Source organism: Erythrolamprus reginae, chromosome 1, assembly GCF_031021105.1.
Source record: "Erythrolamprus reginae isolate rEryReg1 chromosome 1, rEryReg1.hap1, whole genome shotgun sequence".
In the NCBI taxonomy this organism is placed as follows: Eukaryota; Metazoa; Chordata; class Lepidosauria; order Squamata; family Dipsadidae; genus Erythrolamprus; species Erythrolamprus reginae.
Window position 1 is genome coordinate 333,580,576 of NC_091950.1, and position 22,310 is coordinate 333,602,885.

The 22,310-nt window shown below is 44.1% G+C and overlaps 1 protein-coding gene across 11 annotated transcripts in view; it reads right to left on the reverse strand.

The window, feature by feature from the left end:
- Positions 1-20,536, reverse strand: part of TRIM67 (tripartite motif containing 67) — a 49,952-nt gene extending 29,416 nt beyond the window's left edge. For 8 of the 11 annotated variants that reach the window (XM_070740508.1, XM_070740481.1, XM_070740499.1 and 5 more), the window contains exons 1-2: positions 20,403-20,536; positions 19,580-20,288 (exon numbers count right to left, since the gene is read on the reverse strand). In XM_070740508.1, coding sequence (XP_070596609.1) covers positions 19,580-20,288; positions 20,403-20,536 — 843 coding nt within the window. Of the gene's footprint in view, positions 1-19,579 lie in introns of all 11 variants that reach the window. The other 3 variants (XM_070740427.1, XM_070740418.1, XM_070740460.1) reach the window with 2 other exon arrangements.
- Between the last annotated feature and the right edge of the window lie 1,774 nt (positions 20,537-22,310).

Below are 22,310 nucleotides of genomic sequence, written 5' to 3' on the forward strand. Positions count from 1 at the left end.
GACCCAGGATTGTAAATCTAGTTTCATAGGATATCCTGTTCTGGGTAGAGGAGAGAAGGGCTCTTCTGGTGAAATATCTTTGGACATTTTTGAGGGTGTATGGAAACTTTCATTTCTATTGGTGCATTATCACGTGACTAATCAAATGGATAAAAATACAGTCATACCTCGTCTTACGAACCTAATTGGTTCCAGGGGGAGGTTCGTAAGACGAAAGGTTCGTAAGATGAAACATTGTTTCCCATAGGAAACAATGTAAAGTCAATTAATCCGTGCAACCCAAAAAAAAAAACCTTTTAAAACAGCCGCGCGGCTTCCCAGCCGTCTCCCGAAGCCGAACGCCAAACCCAAACTTCTGCGTTTGGCGTTCGGAGGCTGCAGGAAAACCCCGCCGCCTGGCTGTCACCTTTTAAAACAGCCGCGCGGCTTCCCAGCAGCCTCCGAACGGTTCAGAAAAAATTTGCCTCTTCTTACGAACTTTTTTCGTGATACGAACGCCAAACCCGAACTTCCGGGTTTGGTGTTCGGAGGCTGCTGGAGAGCCGCGCGGCTGTTTTAAAAGGTGACAGCCGGTCTGGGGGGCTTCCCAGCAGCCTCCGAACGCCAAACCCGGAAGTTCGGGTTTGGCGTTCGTATCACAAAAAAAGTTCGTAAGAAGAGGCAAATTTTTTCTGAACCCCGGGTTCGTATCTTGAGTTGTTCGTAAGACGAGGGGTTCGTATCTTGAGGTACCACTGTACCTTCTTCTTCTACAGTTCCATTAGACCTCATTGACTGTCATTCTTTCTCTTTTTTAATGGTCATTTCTTTAGCAACCGCCTTTATTTATAAACAGGCATCTGTTTTTATATTCAGACTGTAAGTATAGAATTCTGAGCTTGCTTGCTTTTCCAGAAAAGGATGCAAATATCTGGCTCTTGAAAACATTTCTCTTCTGTAGTTTTTATGACCAGTCAAAGATCTCTCGGAAAAGGCACATGAATTTGAAAATGGGAGCCATAAAAGGCCTTAATCTGGCATAACAGCCAATGGCCTCTTAATCCCAAATAATAAATTTTCAGTATATATTTTCATACCAAAGTGTGCTGAACTGCAAAGCAATTTAGAGCAGGTCTCCATGGAAAAGGTCTATGATTCAATAATTTAATAAACTGGAATAGTCAAATAATTTCCTTTATCTAAATGGCAGACTTCTGGATTATTTCTACATAACTATATTACATCATCAGTAAACTTGACACATTTGTTCATTCAGTGGCTTTAAATTATTCATAACGTAATTTAAGTTCAAGAAGTAATTAACATATTTACGGGAGAAAGAATCCATTTACAAAAGAACTGCTGTTAGCCTATACTTACAGTAGATAAATATTTGCTACTACCTCCTATCAAAGCCCCATGCAATCCATAAGTGCTGAGGAAATGTATCACCCAAATCAAAGTATGGCACTTTTCAGTTATGGCTCAGACCTTGCGGTCAACTTGGAGAGGCTATCAGTGATGGAGAAGAACACCATGTATTTAAATTGCTGCAAGTTTTACACATGTGACTTTAATATCCAGATTATTTGAAACACAGCATTTGATGAGAGTGCCTTTGGTTTCTTGACAACTATTCCAAGTACATTGTAGAAGGATAATTAATACTTGCAGAAACACAAGATAATCACTATTATCGCAAATTAGTTAATTTATGTCTATTTTTCTCAGAGAAAAAAGAAGACAAATCTACATTTTATGCTGATTTTGGATGGATTCATGCAGTGTAAATTAAAATAAAATTAGATTTGATAGATTTGAAAACCAACTATATTAAGCTGCAGTGTATTTATTTGCTTGGGCAATTTATTTAGGTTAACTGTTTTATTATTGTTTACTGATTGATGTAACTTTATTAAATTTCAGTTGCAGGCAATTATAAATAATTTATCATTTGGAATTGCATCATAAAATCCAACAGATTAAAACAGTACAATAGTAATTTTAAAATCATCATCATCTATTGTCATTTATTTATGCCACCATAATTAATTAGTCTGAATTCCAAGGCCCTTCTAGACCAGGGCTGTCAAACTCACTTCATCATGGCCCAGAATCACCAACTGGAAACCTCTGTTCAGGAAGGAGTAAAGGAATGCCAAAAACCATCCCTCCAATTATCAATGCTTGCAAGGATATTGTGACAAACAATACTGAAAGACAGAGGGCTTTGGGAATGGCCTTGAAAGACAGGGGGGAAAGCTGTACAAAGGCAAGAGTCAAATAAGAGGGGCTTGAGCCCAGGCCAAAAAAAGTAATGTAAAAAAAGGGCTCAGACAAGCTCCTCCCTACTTCATACAGTGAAGGTGGGGAACATACAGACTGGTATCAATAGGTTCTGATACTACAGATACTATTACAGTGAAAATAGTTCTGACTTATGTACATCAGTCACTTACCATATTTTTTGGAGTATAAAATGCACCTTTCTCCCCCCCACAAAAGAGGCTGAAAATTTGGGTGCGTCTTCTAATAATAATAATGATGATGATGATGATGATGATGATGATTATTATTATTATTATTATTATTATTATTTTTTTTTTATTATTATTATTATTATTATTATTATTATTTATTGGATTTGTATGCTGCCCCTCTCCGAAGACTCGGGGAGGCTCACAACAACAACAATAATACAATATAATACAAATCTAATATTAAAAAGAACAAGTTAAAACCCATTATTACTAAAAACAATCAATACTATACAATCACACCACACTCAAATGCTACAAGTCAGAAGGGGGGGATTAGCCTCCCCCCCCATGCCTGGCGACATAAATGGGTCTTCAACATCTTGCAGAAGGCGGGGAGGGTGGGGGCAGTTCGAATCTCCGGGGGGAATTGATTCCAGAGGGTCGGGGCCTCCACAGAGTAGTCTCTTCCACTGGGTCCCGCCAGACGACAGTGTTTAGTTGACAGGACCCGGAGAAGGCCAACTCAGTGGGACCTAATTGGCCGCTGGAATTCGTGCGGCAATCCTATACTCAGAATGTAGCTTTTCCAACACTTTTTTTCCAGCCCTAATGATGTGCTAATGATTTTCCCAGCTCTTCCCATCTTTTGGGCTTGTTTTCATTTATTTATTTATTTTATTTATTTATTCAATTTTTATGCCGCCCTTCTCCTTAGACTCAGGGCGGCTTACAACATGTTAGCAATAGCACTTTTTAACAAAGCCAGCCTATTGCCCCCACAATCCAGGTCCTCATTTTACCCACCTCGGAAGGATGGAAGGCTGAGTCAACCTTGAGCCGGTGATGAGATTTGAACCGCTGACCTTCAGATCTACAGTCAGCTTCAGTGGCCTGCAGTACAGCACTCTACCTGCTGCGCCACCCCGGCTCTTCATTGCTACTCCCTCCAAAGAAGGTTTTTTTCCCCAGTCCTAACGAGGTACTAATGATCTTCCTGGCTTGCAGGATTTTTTCATTGCTACTCCCAAGACGTTTTTTCCCCAGCCCTAAGACTTTGCAGACTTGTTTTCATTGCTACTTTCTCCGAAGATGATTTTTTCAGCCCTAATCAAGGGCTAAAATAATGTGTTGAAGTTGACCAGACTAAGTACGCTAGCCAGATGAATACCTGGTAGGTAGATTTTTTCCCTCCCCCAAAACTAAAGTGCATTTTACACTCTGAAAACTACGCTAGTCTTATCTACCTTGTTGGGTTGTGATTGAATGCCTAACAGACCCTAGGAATGCAGAGAAAAAAGCAGGACCATCACAGCAAAAATACCTTTCATCCATGAGAAAAAGAGTCAGATTAACTCGATAATTATGCTACCGTGTTTCCCCGATAGTAAGACCCCCCCGATTGTAAGACATATGGGGGGTTTCAGGGGGGTCGGCTTATATAAGCCATACCCCGAAAGTAAGACATATGTCTTACTTTCGGGGAAACACGGTACTAAAAGCGAGGGAGCAGTTCGCAGCGCCCTGGCGGCGGTTCCCTCCGCTTTGACGGCGCTGGTCCGCTCGCTCGTCCCCGCAACCGACCCGTTTCCCCGACACGCGTCTGGAGGGGAGGAGCCGCTCTGCGCAGTTGGGCAGCCCCACCTGCCTGCCGGAAAGGAGGAGGGCGCAGCTCCGGCCGCCCGCTCGGCTCGCTTCTACAACTTCGGACCAGCGCCGTCCTTCGCCTCGCATTTCCGGGTTGGCGAGCCTGGATTGTTTTTCCTGCGAGCGCTGGTCCCCGCTAAGCCTTCTGCGCCTGACTCTGTGAGGCGAGAGGGAAGAAGGAGAAGCGCTTCTCCTTCTTCCCTCTCGCCTCGCCGAGTGAGGCTTCGGACCAGCGCCGTCCTTCGCCTCGCATTTCCGGGTTGGCGAGCCTTCTGCGGCTTAGCGGGGACCAGCGCTCGCAGGAAAAACAATCCAGGCTCGCCAACCCGGAAATGCGAGGCGAAGGACGGCGCTGGTCCGAAGCCTGACTCGGTGAGGCGAGAGGGAAGAAGGAGAAGCGCTTCTCCTTCTTCCCTCTCGCCTCGCAGAGTCAGGCGCAGAAGGCTTAGCGGGGACCAGCGCTCGCAGGAAAAACAATCCAGGCTCGCCAACCCGGAAATGCGAGGCGAAGGACGGCGCTGGTCCGAAGTTGTAGAAGCGAGCCGAGCGAGCGGCTGGAGCTGCGCCCTCCTCCTTTCCGGCAGGCAGGTGGGGCTGCCCAACTGCGCAGAGCGGCTCCTCCCCTCCAGATGCGTGTCGGGGAAGCGGGTCGGTTGCGGGAACGAGCGAGCGGACCAGCGCCGTCAAAGCGGAGGGAACCGAGCAGATCAGCTGCTGGGCGGCCTCCCTGGGTCTTCCCGACTTCACCCTGTCAATTTGGTTAGTGGAGGCGGGAAACGGCAGGGGGGGGGTATGTAAGACATACCCCGAAAGTAAGACCTAGTGGGGCTTTTGCGGGTAAAAAGATAGTAAGACACTGTCTTACTATCGGGGAAACACGGTAAATTGATCTGAAGAATTGCTTGGGCAGGTTTTTAAACTTCGGTTACTGTACCTTACTATTCCAGAAATCTAAGTTTCTGAGTTGAGTTTGCCACCCTTGAAGGGATCACCCCAAACAGACCAACACCTCTTTCAAAATCATCACACTTCTACCTCCCACAAGAAGGTATTATTGCTTATCTCTTTGTCAACTCCCAAAGTATTAAGGCTAATACAGGTAGGGTAAAGATCCTCTAGAAGTAACAGATCTGACATTACACAGGACTTTGCTCACTTCTTCATAATCCACATGCTCAAAAAACACCCAGAAAAAAAAATGCAAGCTTTGAATGTGCCACATGAATTCAGTCCTTATATTTAATTATGTCGTTAAAATGAAGGGATAACTTTAAATGCTGCTTCCATTGAAACACTTTGTGATAAATTGCTCTTAACAACCATTACTTCAAGTGCAATTTAAACTTTTTTTTTCAAATGCTACTTACTCTAGCACACCTTTGAATATTTGATCAACAGACCACCCTATTTAAAACATTAATACACTGATACCTCATCTTACAAACGCCTCATCATACAAACTTTTCAAGATATAAACCCGGGGTTTAAGATTTTTTTGCCTCTTCTTACAAACTATTTTCACCTTACAAACCCACTGCCGCCGCTGGGATGCCCCGCCTCCAGACTCCCGTTGCCAGCGAAGCACCCGTTTTTGCGCTGCTGGGATACCCCTGAGGCTCCCCTCCATGGGAAACCCCACCTCCGGACTTCCGTTGCCAGCGAAGTGCTTGTTTTTGCGATGCTGGGATTCCCCTGCAGCATCGCAAAAACCCAGAAGTCCGGAGGTGGGGTTTCCTATGGAGGGGAGCCTCAGGGTAATCCCAGCAGCGCAAAAACGGGCGCTTCGGCTGGCAAAATGGGTGAATTTTGGGCTTGCACGCATTAATCGCTTTTCCATTGATTCCTATGGGAAACATTGTTTCGTCTTACAAACTTTTCACCTTAAGAACCTCGTCCCGGAACCAATTAAGTTTGTAAGACAAGGTATCACTGTACTGTGTCCTAGCTTTGTATGTATATACTGATCCATTTCCAATTCCATTTGCCATCATAATATTCCAGGGCAGTAAGTATTTATAGGGATGGCTAATGTAATTAATGACTAGACATTGGATCTCCAACCAAGTGGGAAGGAAGGAAGGAAGGAAGGAAGCAAGGAAGGAAGGAAGGAAGGAAGGAAGGAAGGAAGGAAGGAAGGAAGGAAGGACCTCTCCAATCTTTTACAATATAGGAGGATTCCTATAGCATGGTAATAATACTGTTCTACTTTGAAGCATTAAGAATATTCCATGTTCATTTGCTCATTAATCTTTACAATAACTCTGTAAATAGGTCAAGATTATTATCCTTGCATTATGGAAGCAAGTTAGACTGGTAAATAGCAGGCTATTTATAGTTGGCGAGTCCATGACAGATGGGAGTTGAAGCAAAGGCTTTCTGGTTTATAGGATTTATAGGATTTATCCCAAAACCTTTTCATCCAGTATCAATCATTGTGGTATGTTGGAATGAAATATTTATTTTTTCATTAATCAAGTAACAAAAAGAATACTTTCCACTGCTAATTCCTGAGTTCATACTACAGAGAATACTGATGAAATTCTGCTTCAGTGATGCTTTGTTCACACTGTTCTGCAGTTTAAAAAAACCCTACGGTATCTATTTATTTATTTTATTTTTATTTATTTATTTATTTTGTCCAATACAAATTGATAGTTAAAGAGAATAAAAACATGTAGTAGTAAATATCAGGGAAAGGATAGAAGAAAAGATTATGAGAATAGAATACATGAATGAAGAGTAGAGGAAAGGATATATGAATGGAAGAAAAAATATATAAAATATAGGAGAGACAATTGGACAGGGGATGGAAGGCACACTAGTGCACTTTTGCTCGCCCCTTACTGACCTCTAAGGAATCTGGAGAGGTCAACCGTGGAAAGTCTAAGGGAAAAATGTTGGGGGTTGGGGGTTGATACCACGGAGTCTGGTAATAAGTTCCATGCTTCAACAACTCGATTGCTAAAGTCATATTTTTTAGTCAAGTTTGGAGCGGTTGATCACAAAATGAATATATTTTTATTAGAATTAATTATGCAAGCCCAGAGCTGTACCCCACATCTGTAGCTTCATAAAAAAAACATTTGTCTTGCATTGCATGACCTCCTTGTGAGGCTGGAAAAGGCATCTGAAATTCCAGAGAGCTGCTAACAGCCATAAAAACAGTGCTGAGTTAATTAGATGCCTGACTTGTTTTGCTATAAAGCTACATTTTGTTTTCCACTCACTGATGGAACTGTTGGTGGAGATGACATATATTTGCCTTTGAATTCTTTCCCAACCACCAGATTTTCCATCTTTCCCCCTCTTTCGATACCACTACAAAATGAGCCTGAGATTGACCCGGGCGATCCTGACTGATTTGCAGATTTATTCAAGTAATCGAAATGCTATTAGCACAGTAATGCTTTATGTTTGCAAGTCTGGAGCTTGCAGGGACCAGTCAGTGCTTGCCCTTTAGGGGCGATAGCTGTGCCCAAAGAACAGCCAGCCAATCAGCACTCACTTGCTATCCTTTTCAGCTTGACATTAAATGAGTGATTTGGCTTACCCCTCTTAGTTTTCCCTGGCTTTGTGCCTAAAAACAAATGGTCCCTTGTCCTCTTCCCAAGCAGGAAAAAAATATATTACTGGCTTTCCTCCAGCCCATGAATCATGTGCATGTCTTGGTGAATGTCTGTCCATTCTTTGGCAATAAACTCTCAAAGGCAACTGGAGGAGAAGCTGTGAATTGGGAAGGGGGCAGTTGCAAGTAAATGCATAGCGTAGCAATGGTATGGGGCTTCTACTCTCCAATGATTCACAAAATATACCATTTATGTATGGTATGTTTGTGTGTATGTTTGTGTGTATGTCTGTTTTAATAATGGTTTTTTTAAAAGTTTTACAAACTTTAAAAATTACAAACTATACAATTTCTGTATGGTATGTTTGTGTGTATGTCTGTTTTAATAATGGTTTTTTAAAAAGTTTTACAAACTTTAAAAATTACAAACTATACAATTTATGTATGGTATGTTTGTGTGTATGTCTGTTTTAATAATGGTTTTTTAAAAAGTTTTACAAACTTTAAAAATTACAAACTATACAATTTATGTATGGTATGTTTGTGTGTATGTCTGTTTTAGTAATGGTGTTTTTTTAAGTTTTACAAACTTTAAAAATTACAAACTACAATTTATGTATGGTATGTATGTTTGTGTGTATGTCTGTTTTAATAATGGGTTTTTTTAAGTTTTACAAACTTTAAAAATTACAAACTATACAATTTATGTATGGTATGTTTGTTTGTGTGTCTGTTTTAATAATGGGTTTTTTTTAAGTTTTACAAACTTTAAAAATTACAAACTATACAATTTATGTATGGTATGTTTGTTTGTGTGTCTGTTTTAATAATGGGGTTTTTTAAAGTTTTTTTTTAAATTTATTAGATTTGTTATGAATTGTTTCATTGCCTGCTGTGAGCCGCCCCGAGTCTATGGAGAGGGGCGGCATACAAATCTAATAAATAAATAAAATAAATCAATAAATAAATAAAATCCAAATGTTGGCATCCTGGCAATTCTGACCAAGGGCTCTTTTTCCTACAGCAAAGCTCTTGAAATTGGGAGAGGAAGAAAATTAGATTAGATTTATTAGATTTGTATGCTGCCCCTTTCCGGAGACTCGGAGTGGCTCACAACAGCAAAACACAATACAAATCCAATGATTTTTTAAAAAAAACAACAGTTAAAACCCTTAATATAAAAAACAGTCATACATCCCAGACAAACCATACATAAAACGGAACGGCCCAGGGGAATCAATTTCCCCATGCATGACGGCAAAGGTGGCTTTTAAGGAGTTTGCGAGTTTTAAGAAGTTCAGGCTAGCTGCATCCTAAAATCTCTCAGAATATATCTAGTAGATTAGAAAGTTATAGCTTCGATTTGGCAAGATTCTGTTCAATAGGTGTAAGCAAATTTACAATTGTACTTGACTGGATCTCACTGTCTCACCTGTAGGCTTGGGCCTGGCTGGTCATAATCTCATGGAATTCACTTTGGCTATGACAATGAATCTGTGAAGTGTGTCAAGGCTTCCGTGCCACAACATTTTGAGTGCCATTAGCAATCCCCTATAGCTAACACCCATTCTTGAAAGCACATCCTATTCTCAGGTCATTTTTGGAGGCGCAGAGGTTACACAATAACGTAAGGAGCTCTCCTGCAGCCTTCAAACCCTCTGGAAGTCACACAAGATCACACTCTGATTGCCAAATGCCACTAAGGAGTGACCTAAATTTGAGTGGTGTGTGTGTATGGAGCAGAGCTAGAGAATTGGTTTTCTTTCGTTTGGGAGGGAGTAACACACCAGCAGAATCAAATGTTTGACACACCAATTCCAAAAGATTTGCCATCGCTGCACTAGGGGGCTCATCTTGCCCTATTAAAGATGAGCCATTCACCTGAATAAAAAACCTCTCGGTAGCTTTTAGAAGTGAGCATATAAGCACACACTGAAACAAGGAAACAGCTGTTGGGGTTGTTTTCACCTTCAACCACAACAACGCAAGAGCACACAACAGATTTAAACTTAATATTAACTGCTCCAAACTTGACTGTAAAAAATATGACTTCAGTAACCGAGTTGTCGAAGCGTGGAACTCATTCCTAAGAGGTCAGTAAGGGGCGAGTACAAGTGCCTTCCGTCCCCTGTCCTATTGCTCTCCTATATGTCCTATACCTTTCTTCTATTCCTATATCTCTTCTTCTATTCTTTCATTGATATGTTCTATTACTATATCTTCTTTTCTATTATTTCTTAGATATATTTTACTATGAGTATCTCCTCTATAACCTTCATCATGCATTTTACTATGTGTATATATGTGTGTATATATATATATATATATATATATATAGATAGATAGATAGATAGATAGATAGATAGATAGATAGATAGATAGATAGATAGACAGACAGACAGACAGACAGACAGACAGATAGATAGATAGTACACAGAGTTGGCCTCCTCCAGGTCCCGTCCACTAAGCAATGCAAGTTGGCGGGACCATGGGGGAGGGCCTTCTCTGTTGCCACCCCGGCTCTATGAAATCAACTCCCCCACCCCGATATCCGTACTGCTCCCACCCTACTGGCCTCCCATAAGGCCACAAAGACCTGGCTTTGCCGGCAGGCCCTGAGGCCATAAACTAATAACCATCATAGCCAAATTGTATGAATGGTATGCATGCATGTTGTCGTGACTGTTCTATCATGGGTTTTATTGTTTTAGATTTTATATTTGACTCCTTTTCTATTGCATTGTATTTATATTGTTTATTGTGAGCCGTCCTGAGTCCTTCGAGATTGGGCAGCATAGAAACATAGAAGACTGACGGCAGAAAAAGATCTCATGGTCCATCTAGTCTGCCCTTATACTATTTCCTGTATTTTATCTTAGGATGGATATAGGTTTATCCCAGGCATGTTTAAATTCAGTTACTGTTGATTTACTAACCACGTCTGCTGGAAGTTTATTCCAAGCACCTACTATTCTTTCAGCAAATAATATTTTCTCACGTTGCTTCTGATCTTTCCCCCAACTATCCTCAGATTGTGTCCCCTTGTTCTTGTGTTCACTTTCCTATTAAAAACACTGCCCTCCTGAACCTTATTTAACCCTTTCACATATTTAAATGTTTCAATCATGTCGTCCCCCCCTTTCCCTTCTGTCCTCCAGACTATACAGATTGAGTTCATTAAGTCTTTCCTGATATGTTTTATGCTTAAGACCTTCCACCATTCTTGTAGTCTGTCTTTGGACCCATTCAATTTTATCAATATTTTTTTTGTAGGTGAGGTCTCAAGAACTATTATTTAAGTCAAATTAATTAATTAAATAAATAATACTGAAGAGATGGGAGCCCTCGCTCACCACTCGAGCTATGTTGGGAAGTTAATGCAGACATATATTATTTTATTGCACTGCAGGGTTTTTTTTAAAAGCCCTTAAGCAAAGTTAGCACATGCAAGACCATGTTAACAGCATTTTCCCCCCAGACATGTTACTTTACCAATAAAAGGAGGCTCCTGTATGGCGTGCATGTTATCTACGTGGAGTCAAAGCAACTCTACCTCTAAATAAAGGAACTGATGCAGTCCCCTGGGGGATGTACATTGTATAAAGTATGTATTATTTAGCAATAAAAGACATTTCATTGAAGTACAAAGTGAATAATCGATAATCTTCCTTCCCGGCAAGGACAAATGGGCTTAATTGGTTTTCAAGTCAATCGCGAGATCTGCTTAAGAGTAAGGACAACATAGTTGGAATTAATAATGATAAAAAGAACAACATATGAACATTTATTTTAAAGCTCCACCTATGCATAACATACTTTTAATTCTTCTCAAAGCCTAAAATCATTTGATGCAAATGATTAAGTGCTCCTGAATTTTAGTATCAAATATAAAATAAAAGGAAAACAAAAAGGAACATGACTGTAGCCAATTGATCATTTCCAATTGCTTTACTCATTTTAGCGTTATTTTTGATTTCAGATAAGAGATCCACCTTCTAGTCAAAAACACATCTTGGATGTGAGACTGATTAGAAATAATCCTGTTCTGTCGGGCTCTCTGGTAGAATCCTCCCCAAAATTCACAGGTACAAATTTCAGACACACACACGTTGGAAAATTCAAAACAATGTTCTTTATAATGAAAATTCACTTAAACCAAGCCCTCTTTTGGTATAGCAAAGAGCACTCGTCTCCAAACAAACTGGTAATTTGTACAAGTCCCTTATCAGTCCTGTGATACTTAGCTTGCAGCTGTCAGGCAATTCACAGTCCTTCTTCCTTCACAAAGTGACACACACTTTGCCCTGGTTTAGTTTCAAAGCGGGGGGAAATCAGCACACAAAAAGTCAAAGTCAGTAAAGCAGTCATGAAACACAACAATCAGATAATCCTCCACAATGGCCAAATCCACAGGCTGCTCTTTATAGCAGCCTCACTAATTACCACAGCCCCACCCAACCACAGGTGGCTTCATTTTCTTTGATAATACTCTCTCAGTTGTTGCTGCCTATGCATCGCTCTCCGCATGGGTGGCTGTATCATTAACTCTTGTTCTGAATCCAAGGAGGAGCTAGATAATTGATCTCCTTCTGAGCTGTCTGCCCCAATCTCCTCCTCCCTGTCACTCATGTCTTCTTGGTCAGAGGAGCCTTCATCGGCAGATTCCCCCAGGGGCAAAACAGGCCTGCAGCATAGGGATGTCTCCCCCACATCCACAGTCCTTGGGGCAGGAGCTGGGCCAGAGCTAACCACAACAAATCCTCAACTTATAATCATTCATGTAATGACTATTTGAAGTTACAATGGCAGTGCAAAAAATGACTTATGAACAGTTTTCACACTTATAACGGTTGCAGCAAATAATGGTCAAATAATCAATATTTTAGGCACTTATCAGCTGGTGTTTGTAACAGTTGTATTATTCTGGGATTATGTGATCACCATTCATAATCTTCCCGGCCAGCTTCTGAAAAGCGAGGTCAATGGGAGAGCCCAGATTCACTTAACGACTGCATGATTCACTTAACAATTTGGCAAAAGAGGTGATAAAATGGGCCAAAGTTCACTTAACAACCATCCTTTGTTGTTCAGAAATTTGGGGTCTCAACTGGGATCATAAGTCGAAGGCTACCTGTACGGGCAGCATGTGGTTCTTTCTACACAGATTCACTAATGGCCAATCTGTTTCACTATAACAGATTCTGACCTACATATGACAATGGGTCATTTGAAAAGCCTTGCTCTGGCATACAGATATAGGAGCCTGGAGTTCTGCCAATTTGGACTCATTCTATAGAATCAGTAGTGGGAATTCCCCCCACCCTCGCCAAACTGGCAGAAATGGTTTGCTGGACACCATCCCTGAATTGGTGGTGCCATAGGGGCTGCCATCTTATTTTCTTTTTCTGTCTGTCTGTCTGTCTGTCTGTCTGTCTGTCTATCTACTATATTTTTCGGAGTATATGACACATCTTTTTCCTCCCTAAAAGAGGCTGATAATTTGGGTGCATCTTATACTCTGAACATAGCATTTTGTTTTCCAGCCCTAACTAGATGCTAACGATCTTCCCAGCTCTTACCTTGCAGTCTCTTTCGTTGTTTTTCCCTGCAAAGAATGTTTTCCAAGCCCTAAGTCTTTGCAGGGTTTTTTCATTGCACTAACTTGCTCCAAATAAATTTCTTTCCAGCCCTAACCAGGTGCTAACAATGTTCCCAGCTCTTACCAACTTGCAAGCTCTTTCATTGTTACTCTCTGCGAATAATGTTTTCCAAGCCCTAAGTCTACTGGATCCGTGTCCCTCTTGGCTGGTTTCGGCCAGTCGAGGGGTGACACGGAGCTGGGTTCAGGAGATTGTCAACGCCTCCTTGGGGAGGGGGTCCTTTCCGCCACTTTATAAGGAGGCGGTTGTGCGCCCCCTCCTCAAGAAGCCTTCCCTGGACCCAGCCGTGCTTAATAACTACCGTCCAGTCTCCAACCTTCCCTTCATGGGGAAGGTTGTCGAGAAGGTGGTGGCACTTCAACTCCAGCGGTCCTTGGATGAAGCCGATTATCTAGGTCCTCAGCAGTCTGGATTCAGGCCCGGCTACAGCACGGAAACTGCTTTGGTCGCGTTGATGGATGATCTCTGGCGGGCCTGGGACAGGGGCTTGTCCTCTGTCCTGGTGCTCCTTGACCTCTCAGCGGCTTTCGATACCATCGACCATGGTATCCTTCTGCGCCGGCTGGAGGGGTTGGGAGTGGGAGGCACTGTTCTTCAGTGGTTCTCCTCCTACCTCTCCGGTCGGTCGCAGTCGGTGTTAGTGGGGGGTCAGAGGTCGACCCCGAGGTTTCTCCCTTGTGGGGTGCCTCAGGGGTCGGTCCTCTCCCCCCTGCTATTTAATATCTACATGAAACCGCTGGGTGAGATCATCCAAGGGCATGGGGTGAGGTATCATCAATATGCCGATGATACCCAGTTGTACATCTCCACCCCATGTCCAGTCAACGAAGCAGTGGAAGTGATGTGCCGGTGCCTGGAGGCTGTTGGGGCCTGGATGGGTGTCAACAAACTCAAACTCAACCCAGACAAGACGGAGTGGCTGTGGGTTTTGCCTCCCAAGGACAATTCTATCTGTCCGTCCATTACCCTGGGGGGGGAATTATTGACCCCCTCAGAGAGGGTCCGCAACTTGGGCGTCCTCCTCGATCCACAGCTCACATTAGAAAAACACCTTTCAGCTGTGGCGAGGGGGGCGTTTGCCCAGGTTCGCCTGGTGCGCCAGTTGCGGCCCTATTTGGACCGGGAGTCATTGCTCACAGTCACTCATGCCCTCATCACCTCGAGGCTCGACTACTGTAATGCTCTCTACATGGGGCTACCTTTGAAAAGTGTTCGGAAACTTCAGATCGTGCAGAATGCAGCTGCGAGAGCAATTATGGGCTTCTCCAAGTATGCCCATATCACTCCAACACTCCGCAGTCTGCATTGGCTGCCGATCAGTTTCCGGTCACAATTCAAAGTGTTGGTTATGACCTATAAAGCCCTTCATGGCACCGGACCAGAATATCTTCGGGACCGCCTCCTGCCGCACGAATCCCAGCGACCGGTTAGGTCCCACAGAGTTGGCCTTCTCCGGGTCCCGTCGACTAAACAATGTCGTCTGGCGGGACCCAGGGGAAGAGCCTTCTCTGTGGGGGCCCCGACCCTCTGGAACCAGCTCCCCCCTGAGATTAGGATTGCCCCCACCCTCCCTGCCTTTCGTAAACTCCTTAAGACCCACCTTTGCCATCAGGCATGGGGGAACTAAAACACCTCCCCCTTGCCCATGTTGTTTTGTTGATTGATTGACTGTGTGCCTGTTTTTTATATATACTGTTTTTTATGAGATTATTAATTTCAATTGGAACTGGATGGGTGGGCATTGGATTTGGTATTGTGTACTGTACTGTTTTTTATTATTGTTGTGAGCCGCCCCGAGTTTGCGGAGAGGGGCGGCATATAAATCCAATAAACCTAAACCTAAACCTAAGTCTTTGCAGGTTTTTTTTTAATTGCTCTATTTGCTCCAAATGTTTCTTTCCATGTGCTAATAATATTCTCAGCTCTTACCGGCTTGCAAGCTCTTTCATTGTTACTCTCTCCGAATAAAGTTTTTTAAAAGCCCTAACCAGGGAATAAAATAACGTGTTGAAGCTGACCAGGCTAAGGACGCTAGCCAGATGAATACCCACTAGGCAAGATTCTTTCCCCTATTTTCCTCCCTTAAAACTAAGGTGCGTTTTATACTCCAAAAATACAGTATCTATCTATCTATCTATCTATCTATCTATCTATCTATCTATCTATCTATCTATCTATCTTTCTTTCTTTCTTTCTTTCTTTCTTTCTTTCTTTCTTTCTTTCTTTCTTTCTTTCTGCCTGCCTGCCTGCCTGCCTGCCTGCCTGCCTGCCTGCCTGCCTGCCTACCTACCTACCTACCTACCTATCTATCTATCTATCTATCTATCTATCTATCTATCTACAGTATCTATCAAAGTATCTATCTATCTATCTATCTATCTATCTATCTATCTATCTATCTATCTATCTATCTATCTATCTATCTATCTATCTATCCAATTTGTAGGGTGCCCAACTATTTGCGGACTCACTTCACTTCACTTCTGTGCATGTACAGAAGCTGGTTTTTTTGCTTCTGCACATGCGCAGAAGCTGGGTTTCTAGCACTGTGCAGACATGCATGCCAATGCGTGCGTGGCCATATGGCGCATGAGAAAGTGAACCGGCAGTGAGGTAAGACAGAACCCACCCCAGGAGCCCACTTAACAGTTTTGAGGAAGAACCTATTCCTTGACTCTGCTATCATTTGTTTATGTATTGTATTTATATGCCGCTCAATCCAAAGTGGACTCAGAGCGGCTAACAAGTGGAATAAATATAATAGCATTAAACACAAACAAAATTGCATAATAAAATCAGTAATATAATAACAATAAAATAATATCTTAAAAAGAACCATAAACACCCAGCAGTCAATCTAATTCCAGGCCTGCTGGAAAAGCCAGGTCTTAATGACTTTCTGGAAGACCGGTAGGGAGGAGAATCTCCTGGGGGAGCTGATTCCATAGGGTCGGAGCCACCACAGACAAGGATCTTCCCCTAGATCGTGCCAACTGGCATTACTTTGCAGACAGGACCTGGAGAAGGCCGACTCTGTGGGTCCTAACTGACTGCAATGAGGTATGACATCACCTGAGAGGTATATTTGGAAGGAACCTGAGAATGCACTTTTTCCATCGTTGCTCCAAACTTTGAAGCTACCTGCTAAGGAAGGCCAGATTGCTTTCCACTTTTTTTGTGTCTGTGAGCTGGCAAATACATTTTTATTCAGATGGGAAATTGTCCACTACAGTCAGTTTTAATTGGCTGCTATTTGTTTCTTTTTACTGATGTGTACTTTGTTTTTTCATTATTAAGCTTTATTTCTGTAAGTTTATACTATACAGTATAACATTTTGCATGCAAAATCATGGTTATTTTAGTCAACTGGTTGTTTTAAACGAAATGTTTAAAAATCTCTGGGTTGATTGTCTGCAAACTTCTTTTTTACAAAGCTTTGCTCAGAGTGTATCTTCTCAAAATCCCAAAGGATCCCTGATAGTCACAGTGACCTGAATCTTTGGCTCACCAGAGACACCTTGTTAACTATTCTTATGCTACAAATATTTGAAATACATTTGAAAGCTGCTATGAAAACTTTGCTTGGGAGAAAAGTCAGCTTTGTGACAGATGGCACAAGAGATGAATGGGGGTTGTTGAGGCAAGTGGAAAGGTACGGTATATTTTGCCAATAATACTGAAGTAATCTTCAGAGGAATGATTGAGTCTGTCATCTGCATCTCTATAACTGTCTGCAACCCAACAAGACTGACACAAACTTCAGAGGATAAACAGAACTGCAGAAAAAACAATTGCTGCCAACCTGCCTTCCATTGTGGACCTGTATACTGCATGAGTCAAAAAGAGGGCAGGGAAAATATTTACAGACCTCTTACATCCTGGACATAAATTGTTTCAACTCCTACCCTCAAAACAACGCTATAGAGCACTGCACACCAAGACAACTAGACACAAGAACAGTTTTTCCCCAAATGCCATCTGCTAAACAAATATTTCCCTCACCACTGTCAAACTATTCACTAAGGCTGCATTACTATTACTATTAGTCATCATTCCTATCACCTATCTCCCCCCACTTATTACTGTATGACTGTAACTTGTGGCTTGTATCCTTACAATTTATATTAATATTGATTGTTTCCTGATTGCTTTTTTGTACTGTATGATAATCATTAAGTGTTATACCTCATGATTCTTGACAAACGTATCTTTTCTTTTATGTACACTGAGAGCATCTGCACCAATGACAAATTCCTTGTGTGTCCAATCACACTTGGCCAATAAAGAATTCTATCTATCTAAAACTGAGTAACTCAGTCCTTTAAAAGGCGAATAAGACCTGTCGCTAGAGGAGCACACTAGAAATTGTAAAGAACTCTATGAGCATGTAATCATTTAAAAAATCAGGAGTGTTTTAAAATGCCCATTTGAAGTCAGATAACTTATCCCTGATTACTCCTTATGTCTAAATATATTGATAAGGAAAGTTATTTAAAATTATCTGCTTTCTGTTCAGATTGTGTAAATCAGTGGTTCTCAACCTTTCCAATGCCGCGACCCTTTAATACAGTTCCTCATGTTGTGGTGACCCCCAACCATAAGTCTAGTGCCAATTCTCCCAACAGAGCTTTAAGCTGATTGGCAGGAAGGTCAGAGGGACACCCCGACTGATTGGTCGGAATAGGCGTCAGAATAGAAGCTTTAGTTCCTAACACCATGGGAAATTTGTCTTTTCCCATGGTCTTAGGCAACCTCTGTGAAATGTTGGTTTGGCCCCCAAAAGGGTCCTGACCCCCAGGTTGAGAACCACTGATACTATAAATCATTCTCATCTTAATAAAAAGGCAGCATTTTTTTCTAAAATGAGAAGTACCAGTGCTATCACCTCGGCCTGGCAGCTGCTCATAATACACCAGTGACCCCGAATTCAATCTTCCATGAACGATATCAGATATACACTCTGCACTTCCTCAGAAACATTCCTTGCAGCACTAATGACATTTATTTCTTTATTTCTTTAAATTTAATTGGATTGGATTGGATTTATATGCCACCCCTCTCCGAGGACTTTTCTTCCACTTCTCAGTATTGTGATTCTTCCCTGCCACAAGAACGCCCAGGAAAGTTTTAAGGGAGGAAGTAGCCCAGAATGACTCAAGACAGCAAGATGCATGGCATATAAATTTAATAATTAACAATTAATAAACTACCTTATTTAGGTACGGTAGTTAGCTACTTAACTACTGAGCCCAGTGGTTAGAGTGCAACTTCAATTAACTGCTAGCTGTAGTTCAGCAGTTCAAATCTCATCACCAGCTCAGGGTTGACTCATCCTTCAATCCTTCCGAGGTGGGTAAAATGAGGACCCAGATTGTGGGGGCGATAGGCTGATTCTCTAAACTGCTTAGAGGGGGCTGTAAAAGCACTATGAAGCGGTATATAAGTCTAAATGCTATTGCTATTGCAACCTTTAGAAGAGAGGCACCCTTGTCCTCATTTAAGCAGGGGCTGGGATAACACGCAGAAGCCAAATAGTAGTAGTAGTAGTAGTTAGTAGTACTACTACTAGTAGTAGTAGTAGTAGTAATAATAATAATTTATTTATTTATTTATTTATTTTTATTCGTACGCCGCTCCTCTCCGTAGATTATTATTATTATTATTATTATTATTATTATTATTATTATTAATAATAATAATAATAATAATAATGAGGAGCAGTAGCTAGAGAAATTAGTGAAATGTGAAGATCTAAAAATCGATCTGCAATGACTTTGGCATAAGTCAGTGAAAGTGGTCCCAGTGGTCCTTGGCACGCTGGGTGCAGCGCTAAAGGATCTCAGCGGGCATTTGAAAACCATTGGAATTGGCAAAATCACATAATTCGCCGCTACATCACTCAGTCTTAGGTGCTTGGGAAGCGCCCGACTGATGATGATATACGAAATCCAGCATAGTGATCTCGTTTGCTGTGTTGTACTGACAACAACAATAATAAGGAGGAGGAGGAGGAGGAGGAGGAGAAGGAGAAGGAGAAGGAGAAGGAGGAGAAGGAGAAGAAGAAGAAGAAGAAGAAGAAGAAGAAGAAGAAGAAGAAGAAGAAGAAGAAGAAGAAGAAGAAGAAGAAGAAGAAGAAGAAGAAGAACCACCACAACAAAAACAGAGTTGGAAGGGACCTTGGAGGTCTTTCAGTCCAACCCCCTGTTTTGGTATATGCGGAGGAGGGCAGGCGGCTGGCAGACCAGGCTTACCTTGTGCTGCTTCCACATGGCTCCCAGGGCTTTCACCTCATGCTTGGAGTGCTTCCCTTCCTCCAGACACTGATAACAGACGGGGGTCCGGCAGGTCACACAGTACATGCTGTAGTTTTCCAGCTCATGATCCGCGCACGTCGGGGACTTGCGGGCAAGGCCCGGGACTTTGCTTCCGCCGCCGCCGCAGGCCCCGCCCGGGCCGCTAGGGGCGCTCTGCTGTTGCTGCTGCTGGCTGGGGGGAGGAACCAAGCGGTGCTTGGCGAAAGGCCCGCGGGACGGGTGACACTTGACCTGGCAAGCCGAGCAGTAGAGCACCTCGCACTGTTCGCAAAGCACGGCGGCCGCCTCCGGAGGGCTCCGGTCGCACAGTTGGCACCGGGCCGCGGCCGAAGCAGCGGCCCGGCTCTGCTGGTAGCGGTGCACGATGGCCTCCAGGAGGCGGTTGCGCTGGAAGCCGCGCAGGCCGCGGGGATCCAGGGAGGCGCTGCGGTGACACTGCGGGCAGGTGAGCGACGAGCTGGCGCCGATGCCGCGGGGCCCGGCCAAAGCCGCCGCGGCCGAGAGTCCCGGCGGCGGAGGCACCAGCGGCAAAACCCGCACGCCGTTAGGCGACTTCAGGCTCGGCGTGTAGGAGCCGTAGCCGCTGTCCGTCTCGCTGTGCAAGCTCACCTTGTCAGCGTGGTCGCCGATGCCGCTGATGGTGCCGCTGCTACCGCCGGCGCCGCACTCGTAGTCCAGGGAAGCCGGGCCGCTCACAGGAGCCCCGGCGCTTGCCATTGCCGCCGCCGCCGCAGGGCCCCGCGGGTGCAGCATGGCGGGCAGGTGCTGCTCGGACTCGGGCGTCTGCACGGCGATGGTGCGGGCGCAGGGCAGGCAGACGTTGTGCGAGCAGGGCAGGATGATGGGCTCGCGGAAGAGGGAGCCGCAGACGGGGCATTTCAGCTCTTCTTCCATCGCCGCGGCTGCTTGGGGGAGTCCAGGCGGCAAAGGCAAGCAGGGAGGAAGAACGGAAGCGATCTCAGCGCGAAGGCGGCGAGCTGCGGTCAGGCGTCGCAGAGCTGCTCCTCTGGCCGCCGCCTTCCCGGCCCATATTCCGCCGCGCTGCCCTGCGCCGCTTTCAATGGCGGCCGGATGGTCGGCGAGGCGGCGGGCCGGGGAACCTCTGCGGTCCGCTGCAGGGCCGGCGCGTGCCCATAGAGAGAAGCTCCGGCATTTGCTTGGGGCGGCGGGCACGGGGGTGGGGAGGGGAGGGCGGGCGGCTCAGCAGGTGAAAGCGGGTGGCGGGCGAGAGAGGGAGAGGGGGGGAGAGAAGAGGAGGGGAAAAAAATACCCCCAACCCCTCAACGCTCACCCGTTAGGGCGACCGTTAGATGGCAGCAAAAAAAAGGCAGCCGAGAAAGCTGCATTTCTTTGCTGTCGTCGAAAGGTCGCCCGGATTTTTGCAGCCCCGATCTGGTTGTCATCGATCGCCTCCTACCCACCCACTCTCCCTCTTTCTTCAAGAACTCTTCCAGCTACTGCTGCTAACTGCTGCTACTACTACTAACTACTACTGCTGCATATTTTCATGTATACTGAGAATATATGCACCAAAGACAAATTCCTTGTGTGTCCAATCACACTTGGCCAATAAAAAATTCTATCTATCTATCTATCTATCTATCTATCTATCTATCTATCGATCGATCGATCGATCGATCGATCGATCGATCGATCGATCTATCTATCTATCTACCTACCTACTTACTACCTACCTATTCACCCACCCACCTACTTATCCACGAATCTACCTACCTACGAATCAATCAATCTACCTACCTACCTACCAATTCACCCACTACTTACCCACGGATCTACCTACTTACCTACGAATCTATCTATCTATCTATCTATCTATCTATCTATCTATCTATCTATCTATCTATCTATCTATCTATCTATCTATCCGCCACTGTTTCTCTCCCCGGTGTATCTTACGTGAGGCGAGGCCTAGGCACCGGAATAGGCTCGCTTCCCATTGTTTGTGGGGCCCATCGGAGAGGTTTGCCGTGGGGCAGAGAGAGAGAGGGAGAGGGAGAGCTCTACTTACGCCCCTAGTCTAGTCTAGTCTTCTCCCCGGGAAGATTGTCGGGAAGGAATCCGAGTTTCAGCACCCGAGAGGCGTTGGACAGCTCCTCGCGGGGCAAGAGAGGGTTGGCGAGTTCAGCACCACGGCACGTACGGACAGCGATTTTTTCGGCGGCCGAGCAAGCAAGGGAGGCGGCGGAAGGATGGTTTCCTTTTAGGTTGAGTTCAAACAGCGCCAAATGGCCGGCTCAGCCTGCTTTGACGTTGCAGCTGCCGCGCTCCAAGCAAAAGAAGGAAGGGCGGGAGAGATGGGGTCCCCCCCCCCGCTCCTTCTTAGTCTCCGCAGCTGCTGCCGCAGCGGGGCTGACCTTGCTCGATGGCGGCGGCCGAAGCCATGGAAGACGAGCCGGCTATTGTTTATTGCAAAGGAATTTCCTTGCCCTTGGTGGTTGGGTCACGATCCCCTTGCTTGAATTTCTATTGCATAGAGTAAAAAAAAAGAGAGAGAGAAAAGTGGGGGGTGGGGTGGGGGAGAATATCGTAAAGGGGGCGGGAGTAGGATTTTTTTTTCCCCTCCAGCAAATAGATGAGCACTTGCGTGTGACAGTGAAGGGAGAGCAAGTTTTATTTAAAGAGAGATGTCTTCATATCTTATCTTGAT